General features: G+C 36.6%; 1 protein-coding gene across 10 annotated transcripts in view; it reads right to left on the minus strand.

Annotated features, from left to right (window-relative positions):
* The window catches only part of LOC3291069 (uncharacterized protein DDB_G0271670), a 62,736-nt gene extending 44,337 nt beyond the window's left edge, over positions 1 to 18,399 (minus strand). Inside the window, exons 1-2 of one of the 10 annotated variants that reach the window (XM_061655895.1) lie at positions 18,259 to 18,399; positions 15,372 to 15,739 (exon numbers count right to left, since the gene is read on the minus strand). Coding sequence is in view for 1 of the 10 variants with exons in the window: in XM_061655896.1 (XP_061511880.1) it covers positions 15,372 to 15,380 (9 nt within the window). In the remaining 9 variants the exon portion in view is untranslated. The other 9 variants (XM_061655894.1, XM_061655893.1, XM_061655887.1 and 6 more) reach the window with 9 other exon arrangements.
* Between the last annotated feature and the right edge of the window lie 6,054 nt (positions 18,400 to 24,453).

Here is a 24,453-nt window from a genome sequence, read left to right on the forward strand (position 1 = left end):
CAACCGTATTTCCAGCAAAAAATTCAAAATCAAACCGGCTGCAGTGGTAGGCTATTGCAGCTTAAATTTGTTTTTTTTTCTTCGTTTCAAACTTTGAAATGTAGGTGGACCGAATGAAAACCCGAAAACAATGCTGTTCAAGATCCATAATGTTCATCCATCTGCACTAAAGCGGTGGCACAACGCTAGCACTGAAATCTGTAAGCCACAGCAAGGTATAACCCATCGGGGCCCTAAGAATTTGTAAACCAGTGGTGATGGACGATGTTCCCATAACATAATTTCCACTGCTTTATACGGTAACAACCAGAACCCGAGGAACCATCACCCTGAATCAAAATGACGAACCACCGCAACAGTGGTAGGGTCGCAACACACATTTGCCTTATTAGGTTAGACCGAAACGCTCGAAATGGAGGCTTCCTCAGATTGGAGGCCACCAATCATGGGAAAGGGGAGGAAAACGATTTCCTTGGATTCGGGCCGATTTCGAAAGGTGGAGGTAAAATAGCGACTGATCCTCAGTGTGTTCAGGAATCGGCGATCAGGTAAGGCTTCAACGATAATATTTCACACCTCCTATGCAACCCTGCAGCTCTGGTGCAAGCAATTCTTTAAAACCATGAATTGACTAGATCGTTGTTCTATCATTGTAAGCGTTGAAATTTGTGCATCTGTGGTGATCAAACGGTCTGGCATGCTTATCTATCGTGGTGTTGTACAAAAAAAAATATTAAATTATACATTGGAAAAAAGTTTACACGACGATCAGCTCATCTTTTTTTCCTACACACACTACCAATTATTTGGAATATTAACAGTGTTCAAAACATAATATTTTCAACGCTTTTAGCATAATCAATTATTTTATTTGCAATTTGTTATATGTTTAAAGTATTTTAGCCATTTATGGAATTATTAACCATAAATTCGCTAGTATTTTCATGGCGATTTTGCAATCGTATGATCCCTGAGATGTTTTCTATTTCATTTCATGATCGAGCTATCGATCTCTTTTTTCCTGTTGTTTGTACCATATTTTTCTTTTCGCTCATAGCCGTTCATGCCCCTTGCTGAAAGAGCATTTTTTTGTTTCCCCATCAACAGCAACTTTAACAGCAGTCTCGTGACATACTTTCCAGCCACTCGACCAAGCAGCCGACCGGCCAACCCAGTGAACTAGTGAGCTATGTGGAGGAGGGGGAAGCACTGTTGTGGTTATGGGGGTCATTAGAAACCGGCTGCAGCCTACGATCCCGGGACTACCATTCCTCGCCTATTCCCATGAAGCCTTCTCCCATACCGAATGAAATGTCCCAGTTAAGCAAAGATGAATCTAAGCTCTTTGGGTTAGTTTGGCAAATACTCTGTGAATGTAGTAGTGTGGCTTTTTATACCCGTCCACGGTTACATAACAATCGACGGCCATCATTCGCTGTGGAGGTTAAAATTTAAGGCAATAGTGAGAGATGCTGCAAGTTAGACAAGATCTACGTTGGATGGACCGGGAAGATGAAATCCAATGGTGTACATATTATAACAGCCACTCTAGTGATTTATGAAAAATTTACTCCATTTGTTGCGGTAACACATTGTGTCTCTCCTGAAGCTAAATCTGAACAACTTAAAAAATAACAATAAAAAAGTGAGACACGGCCAATCCCAGCTTAATATTAGTACCATGCAATTGGATAGTTAGCTTTTGGATAGTTTTAAGAACTTATCAATCTATCAAACTACTGGAGCGCTAAACATATCCTTGTTTTATGAGAGCTTATGTGAGTGAGTGTACTCTATTAACTGCACACCGGATAGTAAAATAAATAAGTAAGCAAATTGATTCAACTTTTGATAATATCCAAGACCAAATAGAGTCCGTTACATGTTAATCTACATTTAAAATTTCACTTCTTTTACTACAGCGCTTCTTCTATTTGTAAGGAATAGATAGATAAAAACAGTGAATGTGTGAGTTGTGTAGAATACTATTTTATATCTTCGTATAGTTTTTTACATTTTTACAACATTTACATTTACAACATTTTTACACGACTTATTACGAAAAAACAAATTTATGGTCGTACCAAAACCTTTATACCAAATATCTTTATACATTTCGAAAAACAGGTTATTTGTGCTAACGCATTTAAAAATCGTTCAAAAATATTAATAATATATTCTAGAAAAGTTTTGCCAAAACATAAGTTTTGACGATTTTTAAAAAGTGCTTTTAAGATTTATTTTTAAGGTTTTATGAAATTTATAAGAGTATTTATCAAAATTTAAAACAAAAAATTCAAGACAATTTTATTTTCGCGTGTAATGATTGTTTTTAAAATGCGAACAAAAATATGTAAAAAGATTTTCAAAAACTATTTTTAAATTGACATGAGAACCTTATCAATTTAGGGTATAACGGCTCAAAACTGATCTGATCAAACAAAAGCGACAGAAAAACCTCATCAACGATTTTTTTTTTTCAGAATATAAATATTTGCTACCGGTCTCATGGTACAGTCGTCAACATGTCCGTCATGGGTTCAAGCCCCAAATAGACCGTGCCGCCATACGTAGGACTGACTATCCTGCTATGGGGGGTAATTAAAAAAAGTCACTGAAAGCCATCCCCACAAGTGGATACAGGCCAGGCCTTGACCGACAACGGTTGTTGAGCCAAAATAAAAAATAAAAATATTTGCTGCTGTTACAAATATAGTGTAGGAGGAATGTAATCTTAGCCTGATATTCTTTCTTCCCACCACCCACTTCACCATCGATATTCTCTTAGACCGCTACAAAGGCGACCATAGCTGTCGGCTTGTAAAGTTTGGTCGTGAACTCGTAAGGTAGTTTATGAGCCTTAATAAGGCCTGGCTGAATTAGTAATAAACGATAGCGAATTTAACCAATTTATGAACAGATGTAGAAACTGCATAAATTTTCTTTTATAATTTTCAACAGAATATTTTTTCAATGGGGCCCTTCACGATTCTAGTCAGCTTATTGTATGGAGTTTGACAGTTGGAGACTGAAATTATGTAAACAATCCATACAAAACCACACACAAAACTAGCCTGCAATTTTCAGTCTAGATTATTCTAGGCTCAAAGCTAGAATTAGATTCGAGTACATTTACATTTACAAACATTTAACCCAAGTTGCATAAAAGAGATCAGGTGATGGAATATAGAATCAAAGTGTATGTAGTCTAGGTGGTTTCATAGCATGTTTTTGTAACCAAATTCGAACATCACTTTTTGCCAGAACGGGTGAAAACGTTTGCTCAAACTAGCTTTCTGGAGGCTTGACAAATACACGAAACACTCTTAAAATCTTTATTCAGAAACAGAAGCGATAAAAATCAGCCTTCTAAATTCATACATCTTGGGATAAGCCCACCTGTATATTATACCGACTTAGATAGCTTCTCGAAAACTGCTATACAATGCAAACAGCTGACAGGCTGAAATTTCAGCCAACGAACTTAAAACAGAAAGGGTCCCAATGTTGGATTTCACATTTATAAGTTATAAACCTCTAAGGTCGCTGGCTACCCTTGTAGCCCAGTTGCCTGGAATAGAAGTCTCTGAAATACGTGGATTCGTAGATATAAGGGTTTCTTAATTTTAAAGTTTAATTAGAAAATGTACATCAATTGTCTAATTGAAAATAAATTGCCTTTTTGTTTAATGAACATTTATTTAAAAAGTAAAATAATATCATATATTCATTTACTGGATAAAACAAACCAGCAAAAAAAAAAACATGAAGCATTATGTATTTTGAGCGAAAACCATGAAATTCATTTTATTCATGTTTTAAATAACATATGGAATAAATAGTCTACATTTATTTCTAAAATTAAAATTTTATATAAAAGTGTTGAGATAGGTTGTGTGACGGTCCTTTACCATTTTCCTAACATGTATTTTCCAAACATAGTAATTTAAAATACTTTCTTCTCGCTGTCGTTGGGTATTATGCTAGTAATTTATATTCGTTTATGGTTTAGTAGAAATGAGTCGGTCATCTTTCAACAACAAAATGACTGTTTGCTTATTGACTCGCGTTACTTCAAATACATGTAAGCATCGTCAAATGACAGATACAGAACTAGCAAAAGTATTTCAACTTTGAAAAGAAAAAAAAATAATAACACCGAAAAACCTTTGCTCATTTGCAAACATATACGCAAACCGTCAAGCATTGGTCATCTAATCGTTACCATTTCACAGTATATTATTCAATTACGTCGAGGCGCATTACCCAAAGGAAAATAAATCATTTCTTATTCATCTTAACCCTTTTCTATTTTATTCAGGTCAAAATGTCCCTTCATTAAGACTTATGATTTGTGTAGGATGGTCAAATACAAATAAAACCAATCATGATAACTTCAAATATTTACGCATAAACTGACTTTACCTGTTAAACAAGGCATCCTGAAAAAAAAACAAAATAAAACGTTTTTCTTCGTATTCCAAATGGCAACCAAAAAAGTAAGAAGGATTTGGCAGTGCCCTACACAATTACACTAATTAATCGTCTCCGGATTCATTCCAACAACCCATTGCAGTTGAAATGAGCATGAATATTATATGATGCCAGAGGGATAATTGATGTTCGGGACACGATGTCGGATTTTTAAAATTTGGTGAAATTATTTAAATTAGCAAAGAGCTACTACGTTAAAAGTTCCGCCGTCTTTTATGCGCTTTTGATGTATTTTTCATTTGCATGCTTCAGTTTAAATAGAAATTTAATAGTGATAATATTTTCTTTTATTAAGCTTCGCTTTTGTTTTCATCGCATTTTTTCGTGATTCTAATTTTTCAAATTCACATATTCAATTGATTATGGTGATAATTCCCAAGAACAAATTCGTTGTTTTGACAAATCAAAGATCCACATAAAAGCAAGAGGGCCGGTGCAGAATGAAAACATAACGTGCAGTTAAAACAGCACTGAATACTTGCTGAAGCATGTGAGCACAGAAATAGAAAATAAGGTCAATTTCTCTCGCTCTTGCCTACCATCTCTGTGTCATTGTACGATCTCTTTTGCCCATAGATTGTATCTCGTTCTGCCTCTCCTAGTGCATTATAGTGCGAACAAATGTTTACCCAAACAAAGTTTGCGACATGAAACACATATTAAAAACGCACACACACATCTTTATGACGATCAGAATCCAAAACTCACTGTAGTATTCTGTGAACGAACTCATCGTGACGTTATACACCGGGACGAGCTGTGTTCTTTGTTCAATTCATCATGCGGCAACTAATACTCATTGGCGTAAAGCAAGACACAGGGCTATCTGTAGGCTAATGGACTGCTGTATTGCTGTCTGCAAGAGCAAAATAACAGCAGAGTAGTGAAAAGACACTGGTCAACAGGGGAAAATGTTCCAGACCGTTGAATAGATCCGATGTGGCTTATCTAAGTGTATCCGAATAGAAAACTGAAAGAGAGCGCTAAGACGGTCGACCACGGCAAAATATATGTGTGAGGGACACGATCGTGACGCCACAGCGTCATCTAGGCTGACCGGAGTGTTCACCGAGGTTTACTACAACGCTCGTTGAATGAATGGAGCGAAAGTGAGTTAAGCTGCCGTCTGCCTGTAGGCCTCGCACGTTTGCGCAAATGGATGCCAGAAAACGGTGTCTGTGCGTGTGAATATGACAAACCGGTTTCTACAGCTGTGTGCAGAGAAACAAGCCGAGAATGGCTCGAGCCCTAAATCTCCAGACTTATGGAGCCAGCTACCCGTTGATAGGGGAGGGGTAATACCGGATTGAAACGAGAGTAAAACTGTTTGCCACACTCTAAGATGATTTCTTCACTGTAAGTGGTAACACCGATGATGATTATTACTAGTTATCAGTAAATATTCCTAACGAGTTCCATTCTAATCATAAAAAACTTTCTCCTTGAAATTAGCCCAACTTTATTCATATTTCTCACATATTTGTATGTGTAATGATAATATACTATATTTTGAAGGTTTTAATAATGCATTTGCTTTACAGGTTGTAATCATTTAAGGTAGTTTTCATGTATATTTGTGGGAAATTTTTCATAAATAAATGAATTAAATTAATTAAGGAATATATATGTAAAGATATATGTATTTTTTAACATATATGTGTATAGTATATAGTATATATATATATATAGTATATATATATATATATATATATATATATATATATATATATATATATATATATATATATATATATATATATATATATATATATATATATATACATATATTTATAATCTTAAATATGAAACTATTAACAGAAATTCAATATGTATAAACCGTAACTATTATATAGATCCCCAACAACAAAACTGTCCATCAACTAATATCCACAATCTGTGCCTAGAGGTCTACGAGAAGATCTCATCGGTGATGAGCGTCACGCCCTGAATAATCGCAAGTTTTGCGAAATAACCAACAGCCTCGTACCCGTCGTACGTGTAGTATGATAGTGATGTACCACTCTCTTTTTTATCCATACGGTCCGGAACTGATCGTTGGCATATCACAGGCTTTCTCCCGGAGGTTCCCGGTTGTCCCAGTTACAATGGCAGAAACAAAATATAAAAAAAAATATGATAATACCGTAACACCACTTTCTCTTATTCGTCAATTATAGTTAACAAAACTCCAGAATATTTATTTGTGCATTTACAAATTTACAAGTGTTTGTACGGTTTGTAATATCAAAACAAGGCAATTTATAATATCATTTAATATTTACAATATATTATCAATTTGTATTCAACGATACAATACCAAATTAAATAATGAAATGAAAAGGAAGACAACAAATTCAAAGCTACTAAAATACCCTTCGAATAAGATAGGACAGATAGGTAAGAACTTATCAAAGAATGAAAGCAAAAAATACCCAAATGAGGTCAACGAACCTTCAATCAGTGGGTTGTGCGAACGAAAGCGGAGAGTCAAAAATGGCAGCATCATTTATATATCACACAGTTGCGTAGCACTACTGAGTTACTCAATTCCCCACTCTGGGAGTTTGCATGTGCAGCACTCATTTTAGCTATGTTAGAATGTATCGTGCTACACTCGAAGCCGGCTCGGTATCGAGTGCTCGATCTCTTAGGCAATGTTCACTACGGTGACGTCATGATGTTTTGACTCGTGCACTTTTACAACTACATGGTCAAAACCTGTTTGAGCGATTCGCCAAATGAACGATTATAGACGTGCACATTTTTCACCGCTAGTGTGAGCAGGCACTTTGCGGTTCGTGATATCGCCTGTGTGCCTGCAGCATCGCATGCATTGCATACTGAAAACAGCTGATGGTAATGGTTTCGTTACTTTTCTTTTCTGTTACTCCCTGCCATCCAAAGTCCCGATGGTGCTTTTCAAAGTCAGCAGTGGGGGTATGTATATGTTGCAATGGATAGAGTGGTTTCGTACACAGTTGAGATAGTTTTGTGAATGGGTTATTTTTGGAATTTTAGATGACATGAACTGGTTTATTTTGGATACCAGAACTCATTTGTAGTTCAAGGTTAAGAACAAATGATTTATATTTTCAACGTTTGTTGTTATATATATATATAAATATATATATATATATATATATATATATATATATATATATATATATATATATATATATATATATATATATATATATATATATATATCTATATATATATATATATATATATATATCTATATATATATATATATATATATATATATATATATATATATATATATATATATATATATACTAGCTGGCCCGACAAACTGAGTTTTTCATTAAAAAAAAACTAAAATATTCCATTATTGCTTTGTTACTTGGGATAGTTGTATCCCCTCAGAATCCGATCATCGAGTGTAAACCGCCAGGCACCTCACACCAAATGTCAAAGTGCTGTTACAACACCACAACAATCCTGCTCTTTGTATGGGAGTTAGAAAATCATTATTAACTTATGTTAAGTGTAACATCTGAACGATTTTTAAGTCTAAAAACCTATTCTCATACCACCATAAGGTGTTTGCAAAGTTTCGTTGAAAATGATCCAGCCGTTTCGGAAGTTGCTCGTAACAAACACCGTGACACGAGATTTATATATATATATATATATATATATATATATATATATATATATATATATATATATATATATATATATACATATATATATATATATATATATATATATATATACATATATATATATATATATATATATATATAAACTGACATATATATATATATAAACTGACACCAGGTTTGATTTCTCTTAAGAATCGATTTAAATAGCTTCTATTGGTATTAAACCTGCATTTCACTAAATTTATTTCAAATCTTTCACCTTTACACTTTATAACCGCCCGTAGGCGCTTTTGGAAATCGTTGCAGGCCGCACGCACAACTTCATCCGGCATTTCATCCCATATCTTTAACAACCGTTTCTTGAATCCGTCCAAATGGAAATGTTTGACGTCGCCCAACTTTCCAAGCATGTATCCCCATATGCTGAAGTCCAACGGGTTCAAATCTGGAGACGACGCAGGCCATTCCGATGCACTGTTAAAACATGGCAAATGCTCCTTGCACCACTTCTGAACGATCGAAGCCTTATGGACTGGAGCTGAAGCTTGTTGGAAGCAAAAGTTGTCGTTGCCTAACAGCCTCTTAACGTATGGTTTCAAGTGGCCTTGAAAAACGTGTTCTAAATAGTACTCCTTGTTGATCTTCACGCCTTTGTCGATAAAAAATAACGGAAACTTCCCTTTGGCCGAGATAGCTCCCCAAACCATCACGACTGACGTATTTTGATACCGTTCGACTGTTCTTTTATCGGCTGTTATATCCCGAATACATGCCCCAGAAATACGATCATTCTGCTTATTCAAGGTTTCCTCCAGAGTGAACAGTTTTACGTCCGAAAAGATGATGTTTTGGCCTGCGTGCATATTCAGCAACAAGCGAGATTTGGTCACCTTTTCGGAAATATTTTTTATTTGTTCTCGACTTGAATCCATTATAATATATGAGAAAACTGAAGTGAGCACTAAGTGTACGTTTTTCACGATAAATAGTAAACAAATTAAGCTGTCAAAATATGCCCACGAGTTTGACACACAGTGACCGAAAACACAAAAAAGGGGTACTCGAATAGGTGTATCACTTCTACGATGCCACCCTGTATATATAAATATCCATATTAATGTCTTATATCTTATATATATCTTATATATGAATTTCGTGTGACGGTGTTGGTTGCCATAATTTTTAACGAAATTTTGCACATACCTTATGGTGGCATGAGATTAGGTTTTCAGATGTTACACTTAATTCAATAGCAATTTTTCAACTCCCATTGAGCAGGATTGTTGTTTTTATTGTATACAGCACTTTGACACACTGTGTTACCCATGCAAATATCCCAAACAAGCAAAGACAAAGTTACTTGGGAATAACAAAGATTTTCGGGGCAGCTTATGTATACATATATAAGCTATATCTATATAGATAACATCTGAATAACAGAGATGAATAGTTTTATGAAAAAAAAATTTTGAGCTGTTATTTAGAAGAATTTCAGATTTTTTTTTTTATTTCTCACTGATAATGGTTACATACACATTTCTGAAGATTCTTAACTACCCAAACTTAAAAATTTCTAACGTATACACCACTAATCTTTATTCTATGGACCGTGACCTTAACAGACGTGGTCCGCCAAACAATTTATTTTTCAACAATAACAGCTTATTACTATACAGGTTATGAATTTTTTTCTTACAAACAAGATTCAATTTTCAACAGGCATGTCTAGAATAAGATTTAAACATATTTATGAGCAAAAATTTGATTATGTCTACGAAGTGTATGCTCTGAATAGATGTGGGCCGCAGTAAATACTAAAAAGTTGTCTGCAACCCTAAAAAGGTTGGAGAGCTCTAGTGTAAACGATTTCTGCAAATAAATGTACTTTAATGCATTAAACGAACATTATGTTATTTAAAAAACATTATTAAAAAAACAGTCTCATAGATTTTGACCCGTCAACATCGGTTGTATACTGTATAAGCGAAAGGCCACGGGAGTAACAAAATGCTGACAATTTTTTCAAAATGGGAGCTTTTGTCACTTTTTTGAGCTTTTGTCAAAATTTTGTGGCCTGGAGCAGCCAGGAAAAAAAGTTGACAAAAGTTGACAAAAATTGACGTTCGTGAAAAAGCGTAAACAAACAGCTATTTGGCGCAGTTGTGACCCATTGTTATGATAATAATGCTAAAATGCATGATTCTAATTGATTTATGTACCTAGTTAGTGTTTCTTAAACAAAATATCGATGATATTCAGATGTTCGAGCTTTTTGTCGCTCTTGTGTATGTTTTTGGTGCAGCAACGAGAAAAGCTCTTTTTTGCAATTGACAAGCAATTTTGACAAAGTTGAAAAAAATTTCAACATTTTTTCAGCTCCGTGGCCACGCGCTATATATTATAACGACTTTTTCGACATACACCTTGGCGAATGCTTTGGGACATTTTTTCGACCCGAAGAACCCGTTAAAACCCTCAGAGAAAGTGACGTGCAGCTACACTTTACATCCTGGTCATCGCTACCGAGCCTGGAGAAGATTCTAACGATTACACTCAACGATTTGTTGGTTTTTTAAGGACCAGCCGAATATGAGCAATGAAAGAGAGCGTCTCGTTTCTTGAATTTATGGAGACGCCTAGTAATTTGTGGTCTAAAACGCTGCCTATTTTAAACTACGCATACCATTTAGCGTAATGTAATGTATAAGCGTGCACATAATAGAAAAATTAAAATCATTACCAATTTGGATTTTTTTTCCGAAAATTAGGTTTTTGTTAGACAATTTTTGAACCAATTTATGTTTCAATTTTCACATTATTATCTAAGTGAAACATTTAAACAAAGCAAAGCTTTAATTCTTCTACAAAATGAAAAAAAGATAAAGGTTGAGCCCGTTGATTTATTTTCAAGCTGAAAATAATATATTATGTAACAGTAAGTACTAGTTAATCTTATTACTACTACTACTCAGACAGATTTGATCCGCCTGGTCGAGTTACTATGATTATGTAAATTTTTACAAGTAACAACAAAGCTTATAACGAGTGGCTAGTATAGAAACATTTACAGCTAACTACATTGCAGCTAAGTACATCTTTTTCTTTTAAAATAGTTATCACGTTGAGCGAGTTATCAACCTGAATAGTTAAGTTTTTCTCCAAACACCTGCTGCTTCAAATATGTAATCTAAACATCGTCGATTTCCTATGACCAGACGACAATTCGTGTTTCTTACACCACTGGTGGCTGCGACTGAACGTCTGGCAAAATGAGGTCAACGATCCAGCGCCACTTGCCTGCAGACAACAAACGAAAGACAGTGGGAGGAAAAGAGATAATAAAAACACATCGAAACATGGAGGGGTTTTGAACGATTCCTCCTATATCGAATGCCGCTATAAGCGCTTGTTATAAGTTATGTAATGTGTGTATGTGTGTGTGTGGGTTTATGCGCTGAATGATTTGTAAAAGGTCGCTAGAAACGCTGACAGGTCTGAACGAAAACACCTTTGTAAAATGTTATACCAGCATGGGTTGAAATATGCAATGCTCCAAAGTACAGGAGCCAAAGAAGTAGGAGAGTCTCGTGGCAGCTCGAAGGCTTGCCATACTTGCACATTTCTCTTTGTCTCTCTCTCTCTATTTCTGTATCGTTCGTCGCCCTTCTTTCCTTCCCTAAATATATGTTTTTCTCACTCTGCCTTTTTTCTCTTGTACACTCTCGGTTTCACTAATAGTTGTAGAACCAGAAGTTTTTATCGCCAACTCCCACGGCTGCTACAATCATTTTCAACACATCACACCGTTTCCCTCTCACACATCCTCTCTTTTATTCTATCTATTATCCTCCCTTTCTCTTTTTCTATCTCTATCTCTCGGTCGATATGCATTTATTTTCCTTCTTACTCTTTTGGTGTCGAGCTCCTATGTCACCACTGCGAATGATTAAAACAGAACTTCAGAAAGAGAAATAGAGAAACTTAGAAAACGGCACACGGCAAAGCAGTCGGACAAGCAGCAGCAAAATGGTTTCCAATTTGTTCGACACATCATTACATAATGCACCGCGCTCGCGACCGGTAAGATCGCGTTTGTATTTTGACCTGTCATAATCTGACGCATTTTCTCCAATGTCGGAGAAGTCGCCCACAATCGTTGCGAACGCCACTCTTCCATGGCATCATTTATCCATTCAACCGCAACTATCAGCTTCAGACCGACTTTTCAGCTTTATTTCACCTACTTCACAATCTTTCTTGTGAAAAACTGTGGTGGAAGCTGCGATCATTAATGCACGAAATGAGTGGCACCTAGAGGCCTCTTTCGCCATTTGGGCTCTCCACGTGGCTTTGATTTCGTGTTACGCATTCGCGTATTGCCGTGCGTTATATGGCCCATAAGCCAACAGACGCTTTTTGCATTTGTGTGTGTGTGTGTGTGTTTATTTCACGCTCAGTGGCCTAGATAAAGAGTGGCGGAGTATGGATTGATTTGGTGAGCTTGTTTTCATTCACCTACAACCCTTCTGGAACACCACTATATGGCAATATCGGGTGCATACTATTTCACTCGCTGTCCACACTGCATGCGGATTGCACTCAAAGGGTGCTGCCGCTACAAACAAGCAAAATAGGCAGCACGGCTGCAGGCGAGTGCCGGCTAACCGAGGTGGGGTAAGAAGCGTGAGCTCCAATAGGGTAGCGCGAGTTGGAAGACCTAACCTAAGCAACTTGCCGTTGTGGCGAAAGAGGATGGCGTAATGTTCGTTTGTGCGCTGAGCGCACGAGGCAAATCAGGTCACAGCGAAAACCATAACCCCACTCAATGCGCGTGAGTATCGCCTGCACATCAGTGAGCGTACTAGGGGGGAGTTTGATCTCGGTCGGTCGTCGACTCGTACCAAGTTTCATTCGTTTGCCGTCACACCTTGCGCTGCGTGGCCCTCTCGGCCCTCCCCACCCCTTTGGCATGTTTGCCATTATTGCGCTAATGCTGGTTTTTTTTGCATTGACACTGCAGTCAAGTAGACAACACTATTATGGGCTCGAAAAAAATACTAGCGCTTGTAAATGTGCACATTTTGGCGCGTTCTTGTGTAAATGAACATTATGGGCGGTTTGTATTTTCCTTTAATTGTGCACGCTTTTAATTTCTTCGCTTATTTCATTTTCTCTTTCCATCCACGTGAACGAGCTAAGTTTTGAGCGCTAAGCGCGCTGTGCCAGCTCTGTGTGTTCGTCTGCTTTGCGCGGGTATGAGTGCGTACGGCCAAATATAGGTCAGTAATGTAAAAGCTGTTTCCACTGCCTCTTGTTCGCCGGTTTAGCCGCTTTCTCGCTTCTACAGCAACACACGGACCGAATGCTCCGTACTCTCTCCCTTCGTTCGGCGACTTCGCTTGTTTTCCCGATACGCTTTTGCTCAGGATTGAGCATTTATGTTTTCTTTGTATTTTTAACCCACATCAAATACCTCATCTTCATCGTCTTCATTCCCTTTTGCTGATAATCCACGCAAAATCGCGCTGAACAAGGCGGTTTTACTGAGCCTTGTCATTCAGAGAGTTTTGGTTTACCACACGATCATCCTATACCCTACATACAAATGTAAAAAAAACAACAGAGGTTACGTCGCACCCATCGGCTATCGGTGGTAACGCATATTCACTCGGGTGTTGATTATCGAAAATACAGCCCAAGTCGTTGGGACGATCGGTAGGGACCAACTAAATACGATTTTTGTTGGTGAGGCGAAAACAGTTGTGTAGGAATTGACATCGCATCGATCTTTACTGTGTTTTAGGTTGAAGCGAAGAGCGATTGAATTAATTGCTGGGGTGGGATAAATGATGACCGCCGTTTGTTGGAGCGAAACACAAACGATTCCGTAGGAGAAAATCGGTCAGAACGGTTTGCTCTAATTTGTTTTGCTTTCCTTTCCATTCATTCATAAACCATTCATGTGTGCAGTCGTATTATGAAGGTATGCAGAGCAACCAAGGTATTGAGATAAATAAGGGTTATCAAAACCCTTACAATTATTCCGTATTCCGTATTGTATTGATTGACAAAACTATACCATAGCCGAATACCAAGGGACTGAAAATCCATGTCGTCTAATATGACGAGGATAATCATGCCGCTTGATGATCTTATATTATATCTATTAGAAAACATACTGCCATGTTATGTTTCTGGCGTGAAATAATTTAAAATTGCTTCAAATATTTAATTAAAAAAATATCGGATCTTTTGGTACAGTCGTCAAGTTGTACGACCTTAAAATATGTTCGTCATAAGTTTAAAACTCTTATGGTTTATGCTCCATGTACAAACGAATTTGTACAAAAAAGAAAACGTATCAAGCCTTGGATAGCTTATTATAAGACATAAGCTCATAAGACGTAAGACATAAGCATCAATGGCTAAGCCAGGCCTAGATCAACTATTATATAAAAAATAAAAAGAATTATTTAAAAAAAATACTGAGATCTAACTTTTTCCATATGTTAATCAATAACAGTTTCAATAAAGAAATTTGTGTTTTAACTACAGCGGAAAGTTATACGGGCTCATATAGACTCGACCTCGCCCGAATATTCAAATTACACGGATAATGGGTCCAAGAATGTTTTTACCACAAATGTTTAAAGTATTTTAAAACATGCATTATGTTTCGGGAAAAAATGCCAGCTTTATGAATTTTATGTTTGTAGAACAAAAAAATGGCATGCATTTTGAGTTTTTTGTTATGACAATGCGCTCTGAAAATGGTTTTCAAATACTCCGCCATGTCACCTTTCTATTAAACTGTCATTTTTCAACAGCACGGATTATCCGAATGACCGAATAAAAGGTACAAGTATAAACGGCGTTTCACTGTATTGGGGATGCCTGTGCCGCCGTTTGACAGCTCATGTGCGTAAAACTTCATATAGAAAAAATTGGCTACAAATTTTGGTTTTATATGGAATATCAAGCAACCAAACTTTTCCAGATGTCTCCACTACGGCGCTGGCAGTCCTAATTACGTTAACTCCATACCCACTTTGGAGGAAAAATAAAAGGAGTAAAATAATGTACAGATTGTCATCTCGGGGGATCTAATAAACGGTTTAAAAACTCTTTGGTAAAATGCATGATAACAAAAAGACCAAACGTGAAAACAAAAATATAGTTAGTAAAAAATATGTTTTTCATACTAAAAACTATAGCAAACATGTATAAAAAGCTGTTTATAATACATACCTTCACCATGAAGATCAGCAATAAGTTTTTCTCTAAGTCTTATAGATCACTCGATCCGCTAATACCATTTGCGTATAAAGCTAATTAAGTACGAGCGCCACTTTGATGCATAATTTATAACACATGACGGACAATGTATTATTTCTGCAACATCAAGTAATCCAAACGCTGAACTAGTATTTTGTGCAACAGAATGGGAGTACCATTGTTGGTAGAGCGTGATGTTAAAACTAACAAAACTAATCAAAGGTTGGTAGCGTTGAATAACTAGCACTTCATTCACATTATTAAAAAAAAATCAATCGAACACTGCACTGCAGCTTAAATCCTGTACAATCTGGTTTTCACTGACAACTTTAATAGATTTACTACGTAAATAGACGGAATTCACAAGCATAACTTTGTCAACAACATTAAATAGAATGGGTCACATTGAATTATATTATAACCGAGCAAAAGACTAATATTGATATCACAGATCCCAGAGGTAATTATGTTATCGATCGCACAATTTATATTTTGCAATAAATATAGCCTTAATTTCACCTGTTTCGTTCTTCACTTTTTAATCAAAATAAAACACGTAGGTAACAACATTTTTCAGTAAATATTCGATGGGCTTAGTGTTTATGACTTCTTCCGAAAAAAGCTCTCTCGAGAGAGTAGAAAATGCCGAATTATTTTTAGCTTGGTAATGGTTTGTGTCCCGGCTAAGCACATATTCTTGTTTTCACACCTTTTGAATACAACAATCTAACATTCGCATTTTGTAATTTTGATATGGTCTCCAGCTTTCATCTCACATTGAAATTTGTTATAAATACATCACTGTATATTAATGGCTCTTTGGCAAAGTCATTGATTGCTCATTGCACAGACACACACAAAACATATGCTGGACTGAAGTCCTTACGACAAAATAATCTTGTTTTTCCAATGTCACAATGCATTCACACACCTTTTATTTTTTAAGGGTTTTATATATTGATATCGGTAATACGTAGTGATGTTTATAACGCCTCTCCTCTTGACAGAGATTTTTTAGTCACTATTAGACCAGCTTGAACTATTTTTGTTTTGGCGACTTGCATACCTGCATGATTTACACAATCCATATGCAGTTCATCGCCGATAATCGTAATGTATAATATTATTAAAGAAAGAAAACGACATTTAAATTTTCGCAAAAAGTTACTTGAGCAAATAAAGATGTTTACTGCGCACAAGGAATTTGAAGGAGAGCTCTTCAATCCTGTATTGGCCCGCCCTATTTGAGTGGGATTGTTAATAATTATACGCGAGCTATTTTGTGAACGGGTTTGAATTTCCCGCAATATCTACTCAAATTGACTGGATGTGGCAAAAAGTATTATTCAATTAGTTAGAATATAAGATTCAGGTTCTGTTAGACACTTTCACCCTGTAGATTATTACACAATAGCTCTATACCCCTTTCCATTCAACTATATCTCATCTTTTACGTTATTGTTTACGTATATTTTCCCTTTACACTATCCATATACCTGAATAGATCTGCGCTGTATGCCATTTTTTATACTATATTTTGCAAAATCCAAATGAACTGTTTAAATACAAAGCATCTAATTCATCTGGAATGTTAAACGAACTGGGAGTTTTGGTGTCTGTTTTTTCGGCACGATTTCAAAGCTTCGCTCAATTTACTTCAGTTTTGGAAGTTTTCTTGGAGGATATTTTCTCTCTAGCATTTGGAACTGTCAGATCGTTGCGTTAGGATTGTGCACACAGACGCATTCCCAGATATCTGACATTTCATACATAGCTATTTTTGTGCTCACAACTACACACCCGAACTAGGAGAGTCACAAAATGATCTATTAAATTCCACAGCGGCACAATGGCGTGAGATTGGTTCAAATCGATACAATTCTTCATCTTTTATAGAACTGGAACTGAATATTTTCACATTTATGATTATTTTAACACTCATGTTATTTCGGATTATTTCACTCATGTTTCACTCGTGTACTTCCTTTATAAAACGAAAGGAAAGCACGAATATTAAAGATTATTCTCCATTTCACTGGCATTTTTCGTTTGATATGTTCGAGAATAATCTTTTTTTCTTATTTTCCTTTCTATCACATCGAAACTTGCATACAGCGAATAAACACACTATACATTTTTCGGTATCGGGAACGTATACAGCATAATTCGCTTGAGCTGAAGTCTGGCGAGGAAAACTTTGTAGAACACGCACTGAATTGTTGAAACACAAACATTTACTTTGTGCACAATTAACGAAAAAACGATGATCAAAAAGTGAAAATGAATGCTGCATCCTAAGGATCCCCCATTGGAAGCTTTTTGGTGGGTTAGGTTTAATCGTTCTTCGGATCGACCCTCGTTTTACAACGGGCGACACTCGAATAGTTTGTCTCGTGTATCCTTTAGAAATGAAACCCGTACTTCCTAAAATAAGAGCGAGGAAATACTCTCTCTACGGTGTACCATCTATGCAACCGCACTTTGAAGCCCTCGCACACACACACACACACACACTTTTCGCTTCTCTCATACTTTTCCTGCTGGCAACCAAGTACTGGCCCTGCAGGATTCGAGTAGTGATTCACACCATGGAAATTGAGGATATTTTCCATACATTCCAGCTTGAACCACACTGACAGTCGAGCAAAAGCTTTCCACAACAAGCTGTTTGAAATCAATTAACTGGCTTCAATAAGAAAAATGTTCTGCTGATCGAGTTTAAGATGCTGTAATTTACATTCCATAATCACTGTATCCTTTTCTGGCGTGCCGCTAGAATGTATGATCACTGTTTCTTTCAATCATAGCACGACTGACTCCTTCCACTGTTGGTTACGTACACATAATCACAAGAGAATACCAGTTGACCCAGTTGACGTTTATCACTTTTAAACGATTCCTTGCAAGCTTCTACTGATTTTCATATACGCTTCCCGAAATGTTGCGTAGCGCTACCAACTATGTGCGCATCATGAAACGGAAAATTGAACTGAAATACGATCTTGTTCGATGCCAGACAGAAACCAACAAGCGCAAGCACTCAACGTGCCGCGAGAACTCATGGCACACACAAAACTAACTCATTGCTACTCACCGGCTCCCCAACTTGGGGTTGAACGGTGAGCACGTGGGGAAAATTATTCGATGAGTGCTCATGAAAGCGAAAGTGCAGCTGATGAGAGAATATAAACTCTCGCACGCACTATATCGCGTAAGTAACTCACCTACTTATTGAATTGAAGCCATGTTTTCTTTAAACTTGGTTCCAAACAATTTATGACACAAATGGTTTAGACTAAGATTTTATTTGTATTGATTTTTATGAAATAACCATCCATTTAAACAGCGGTTATGATTTATTACAAGACTTTACGTATTCCAAAGTCAACGTATTGGACTTTTAAAATTAGTGCAATTGTGCCCATATGCTGATCATACTACTTTATTATAATAAAATTTAATTGACTTTGTTGTGAATTTCATACATTTCCAGCGACTCCACGCGGCAATAATGTAGGCTCTATATCACTAAATTATATGCATTGCCTACAAAGAAGTATGGAGCTTGTTGGAGTAAAATAATTTCTCTGTATTGTTTTATAACTTCACAATTTCAGCATCTTTCAACACAACAATTTCCTTTAATCGTTCTTTATTCTTTTATTCCTCCCCAGCCATATTATTAACCATATTTTGTAAGTTAGTTACTTTTATTGTATTTCTATATATTTCTTATTGGCTACACTATTTTACAATATTAGTATATTTCCAGATAGTTAATGTAAGATCAGACACACGAGAATGGAATCAAATATTGTATCATATTCATACTACATTTTTATAAATGTTTTGTTAGACGCCATACCGAATTGCAAAAAAAAAATGATTCCGGTAAAATGATAATTTTCTAACCGATAACAGATTATGTCGGACGCGTGGTACGGTCGTTAACTCCCAAAACTTAAAAGTATATCCACCATAGATTCAAGCCCCGAATGAACCGTGCACGTAGGACTGATTATTTTGCTATGGGTAATCAATCAGTCACTGAAAGACAAGCCCACTAGTGGTAAAGGCCTTTACGGACAACGGTTGTTGTGGTAAAGAAGAAGAAGAAGAAGAAGAAATTAGATCATACTGAGTGTTTAACTCTTCAAGTGATTCAAAGATATTCCTAAATTTCACACCTTACGTTTGTTTAGAAAACAAGATTAAATTTAAATTCAACCTGTCAGTGGAACAGTATTCCTCATCCGAGTTGTATATATTTGACCAAAGTGTATGACCAGGTGGCCTCGTCCCATTTAATTTGACAACTGATTTCAGAATCTAAAAAAAAAGTGAGTGTATATATCAGATGGGCTTATAGTGTTCTTCCTCCTCAATACATCAACACGCAATTAGATAGTTTGTTCCATAGCAAAATCTCGTATGCCTTCAAGTTTAAACAGTATCTCGCAGAAATAGTATGTGGTTTTACTCAGGCGTAGCACGAAGAAAGAAGCAAAAAAAACTTAAGTGACTGCCAGACTGCCAGGTGGATTAAAATGATGATTTGAAGATTACTGGATAACAACAACACAGTTCCCTAGCAAAATTTGATATTTAGGAAACAATTATTGAATCCGTTCAGTCAGCAAGCAAGGAGCAGTGTAATCGAATAAAATACGGTATCATACATAAAGAAAGGATCTTATCAGAGTGCCTTTCATTACATCATTTTGTTTCATTCAACAGACCTCCGATCTCCGACCTCAGACTTAGAAAAAAGTCTGTATAATACAGAGGTCGATGCATAGCTCAATTTTGGTGCACCATTTTGAAAACTTGTTTTCGACAGTTAGATGAAAAAGCGTTCACCCAAGCTCCCGACCACGCTGGTTTTCACTGGTCTTTTCGGGGACAATTCGTCAACGAATTATCCTCGAAAACATCAACGAAATACAGACCATTTTCAGGGATAGTGAACACACGTGGACGATGAACCCATGCTTCTTCTTCTTCTTTGGCTCAACAACCGATGTCGGTCAAGGCCTGCCTGTACCCACTTGTGGGCTTGGCTTTCAGTGACTAATTGATTCCCCCCCATAGCAGGATAGTCAATCCTACGTATGGCGGCACGGTCTGTTTGGGGATTGAACCCATGACGGGCATGTTGTTAAGTCGTACGAGTTGACGACTGTACTACGAGACCGGCCTAGAACCCATGCTAAAAAGAACTAAAAATAGAAATGATCCGGATTCACTCCCTCCCCTCATGTTCCAATTCACACTCATGCTTCATCCTTGATGCTACCAACCACATCGCTAGTTCTACTTGGAATCACTTTGCCAGTTGCGCCACCATATTATTATTCATGATCGTGCTATTTGCTGGTTTTGTTGTATGAAGGGGTACTAATACTAAATGAATTAAAAGAAATAAATAAAACAGTAAAAATTACAAATTGACAAAACACGCATTTCAAACAATGAGTAAAGGGGTCTGAAGTTACTGGAGCTGGATGTTTTAAAAAGAAATCAGAAACTTTAAATCATCAATGAAAACAATAAAAACAGAATTGAACTCATGTCAACCATGGTACAAACATTATACCATTACCATTTGACCATAACTACTTCATGAACATGAATCATTATCTATCAGTTTTAAACCCTTCAAATATAGCACAATGAACAAAGAGATGTGCAAAAGTTCATCGAAAATTGTAATATATATTAACAGAGCTAAAACATCTTTACTGTTTGATGGTTGAAAGAGGAATGAACATTTTATTAACTACATTCTGTTAACACAATTTTATGGAATACTACGATCAATTGTACAACAGTATTTCATAGTATACTTAAATAAATTGTTAACTTCAACAATATACAGTCAGAATTATATCAAATACAGTGGAGTGCCGAGTATCCGAGCTCATCGGGACTTGACCTCGCCCGCATATGCGAATTACACGAATAATGAGTCAAATAATATATTTAATCACAAATTCCTTATGTTTTTTGGAAATAAATCGTATGTTTTGATAAAAATTACCCAGTTTTTATTTGCTATGAACTATTAGCAGTTTTTTGTTTTGAATGTTAGAATTCAGTCAACATTGAGAAGTACATACTGATGATAAGAAAAGGGAACTCCTTCCTGGTTGGGTCCATTACAGAGTTGACATTGATGTCATTTTGATTATCAATATTTTTGAGCTGGAATTAATTATTCCAGCGAATTCTTAGTCTCGCATTTGCAGGAGCAAAATGTAAAGTCCCAATTTTTCGCAAGCCGACGGGAAGGAGATAGAGAACTGCAGGTGAAAAGTAGCAGCAAAGCGTTGCGCGAAGGGATTGCACATTTGAGAACTTGTAGCATTAAAACCTATCACGTTAAACAAAATTACACGAATTTGACTTACACGGTCTCCATTGATGTATCAAAATTGATGTGTACAAAATTGATAATAACTCGGTGCCGCGTATAAATGTGATCCACGACTTAGGCGTTCATTTATATAGCAGATTAACCTTTCAGAATGAATATGAAGTCATCAAAGATTTCCATCCATTAAAGTTCATTTAGTGTGTTCACTAAAGACTTCAAAAATCCATTCAGAGTAAAAGCTCTGTATTGGGCTATTGTTCTTCCTATTGTAGAATTTTTCTAGTATCCTTTGGACAACAAAAATATTAAATTAATAGGCTAGAATCAGTTCATCGTAATCTTACACTGCATTATGTTATTGTTTTTGGTGGTCTCATAAATCTCTTTGTTCTCCTTATCATACAAGGTTCCTGCTATTTGAACTAGAACTATTTTTATAAATATACTTGTTAGTGGATTGTTAGACACCCCGTCAGTTTAAAAATTGAACTTTGAAGCCCCCGTTTGGATGTTAATGCCCAGGACACTATTCAATACAGTAAGATCGACTAATTATCCGGGTACCTTTCATCCGGCTCTTCGTTTATCCGTGCTGAAAAATGACAGTTAAAAACAAAGTTGACATTGAGTGCTGAGGAGAACATTTGAAAAAACAAAAAAAAGGGTTGAAAGAGCACATTGTCTTAACAAAAATCGCTCTAATTCATGGCACATTTCAAATATTCTCTTTGGGATCATGAAGTTCATAAAAACAGACTAGGTTTTACCAAAACAGAATACAAATTCAAAAAATATCAGGAATTTGTAATAAAAATATACTTTGACTCATTATCCGTGTTATTTGAGTATCCGGGCGAGTTCGGATCCCGATTTTCCCGGAAAAACGGCCCTTCACTGTATATATAGATAGGAAACTGATAGTCATTCAATAGCCGTTGCCAGACAGACTGGACAAAACACCGTAACGAAAAATGTCGTTTACACTTGCAAATTGAACGGTAAACTTCTGTAACCAAAAATGTGAATGGTATTTTATAATACTAAGAGGCACTTGCTGGTTTTGGAACGTAAAACTGCAAATATGCCAGAGCGAAATAGCACATCTTTTTTGCATTCATTATTCCCAAACAACTAAAGCATATCATCTCTGCTTTATCACTTGAGATATTTACATCCCAAGTGACATTTGGTTTAAATTGTTTTCCCATATCTGCTCGATTAGTACTCGATACGCCTGAAATTGTGGATTTGTGCGTGATCAAGTGTGTTTGGTGTGATCATAAATTAGACGTTCCTCTATCGATGGACGATGCCGTCGAGCTCATTTTTCATTCATGACTATGGTTTTTTGATGAAAAACAAAAGCTAATTTTATGTGACGTTATTCTATAAAAATGGGTATTAATTAAGTATAACATGGGTACATGACCAACTATAACGATAGCAAACATCGTTTCCGGGCGAATCTAGAAGAAAGTAACGAAAAAGCCGCATCACATTTGATTTTAAAGGACTTTTTCTAAATTTCCTTAAACTGGTGCAGTTTAAGGGAAGTTTAAGGCTCCAGTTTAAGGGAATTTGCTCGAATTCCCGATTATTCGTGCTCGAAAATGTCAATTGGGCAGGAATTCAACCAAGACCCGTTAGGACCATATCAGCCATACATAGTAGTGGTGGGAGCTCGGAATCGGACCTACCTGATTCCGATTCCGTGTTCGGAATCAATTCCGGAGCCGATTCCGATGCTGGAATCGATTCCGATTCCGGAGCCGATTCCGGAGCCGATTCCGGAGCCGATTCCGGAGCCGATTCAGGAGCCGATTCCGGAGCCGATTCCGGAGCCGATTCCGGAGTCGATTCCGGAGCCGATTCCGGAGCCAATTCCGGAGAAGATTCTGGAGCCGATTCCGGAGCCGATACCGAAGTTGGCTCCGGAGCCGATTCCGGAGTTGGCTCCGGAGCCGATTCCGGTGTTGACTCCGGAGCGAAATCAGTCCGGGAATCTCCATGAGAATGGATCTTTTACAAGTAAATTTGGATTTTTGCGGTTATCAATAAGTAGTATGATTGGACCCAAACGCCTTTTTTTATGGCGATGCCGAAACTGACTCCGTTTGGTAGCCGATTCTAATTTATGAGCCATTTCCGATTCGAGAGCCGACTTCGATTTCAAAACCGATTCCGGAGTCGATTCCGGAGTCGATTCCGGAACCGACTCCGATTCCGGAACCGATTCCGGAGTCGATTCCGGAACCGATTCCAGAAAACTGCGGAGCTAGCCGGAATCGATTCCGACAAAAACTTCATTTTTCCCATCACTAATACATAGGACTCTGGAGGATCATTTAAATGCATTTCCATTCAATTAGTACTTACATTATTCAAAAATGTATTAATGAACTTATGCAATATAATAGTAGATAAATATTATTCAATTATTTTTTATAATGAATTGAATGAATAAAATGTTAAATACTAATCTAAAATTTTATAACAACATGTTATTATACAGGGTGTTCGAGAAAAATTTGACAGTTTCTGAGGGGATAGGAAAGGAATTTTAATCAAATTTATGTTAAATATAAAAAAAAAATCTACAAAGTTTAGCTTACCATGTTTGCCGCATTTTTTATTCGAAGCACCCCCCCTCCGCGTCGATGGCCGCCTGCACCCACTTCC

Source organism: Anopheles gambiae, chromosome 3 (genome assembly GCF_943734735.2).
Source record: "Anopheles gambiae chromosome 3, idAnoGambNW_F1_1, whole genome shotgun sequence".
Lineage (NCBI taxonomy): Eukaryota > Metazoa > Arthropoda > Insecta > Diptera > Culicidae > Anopheles > Anopheles gambiae.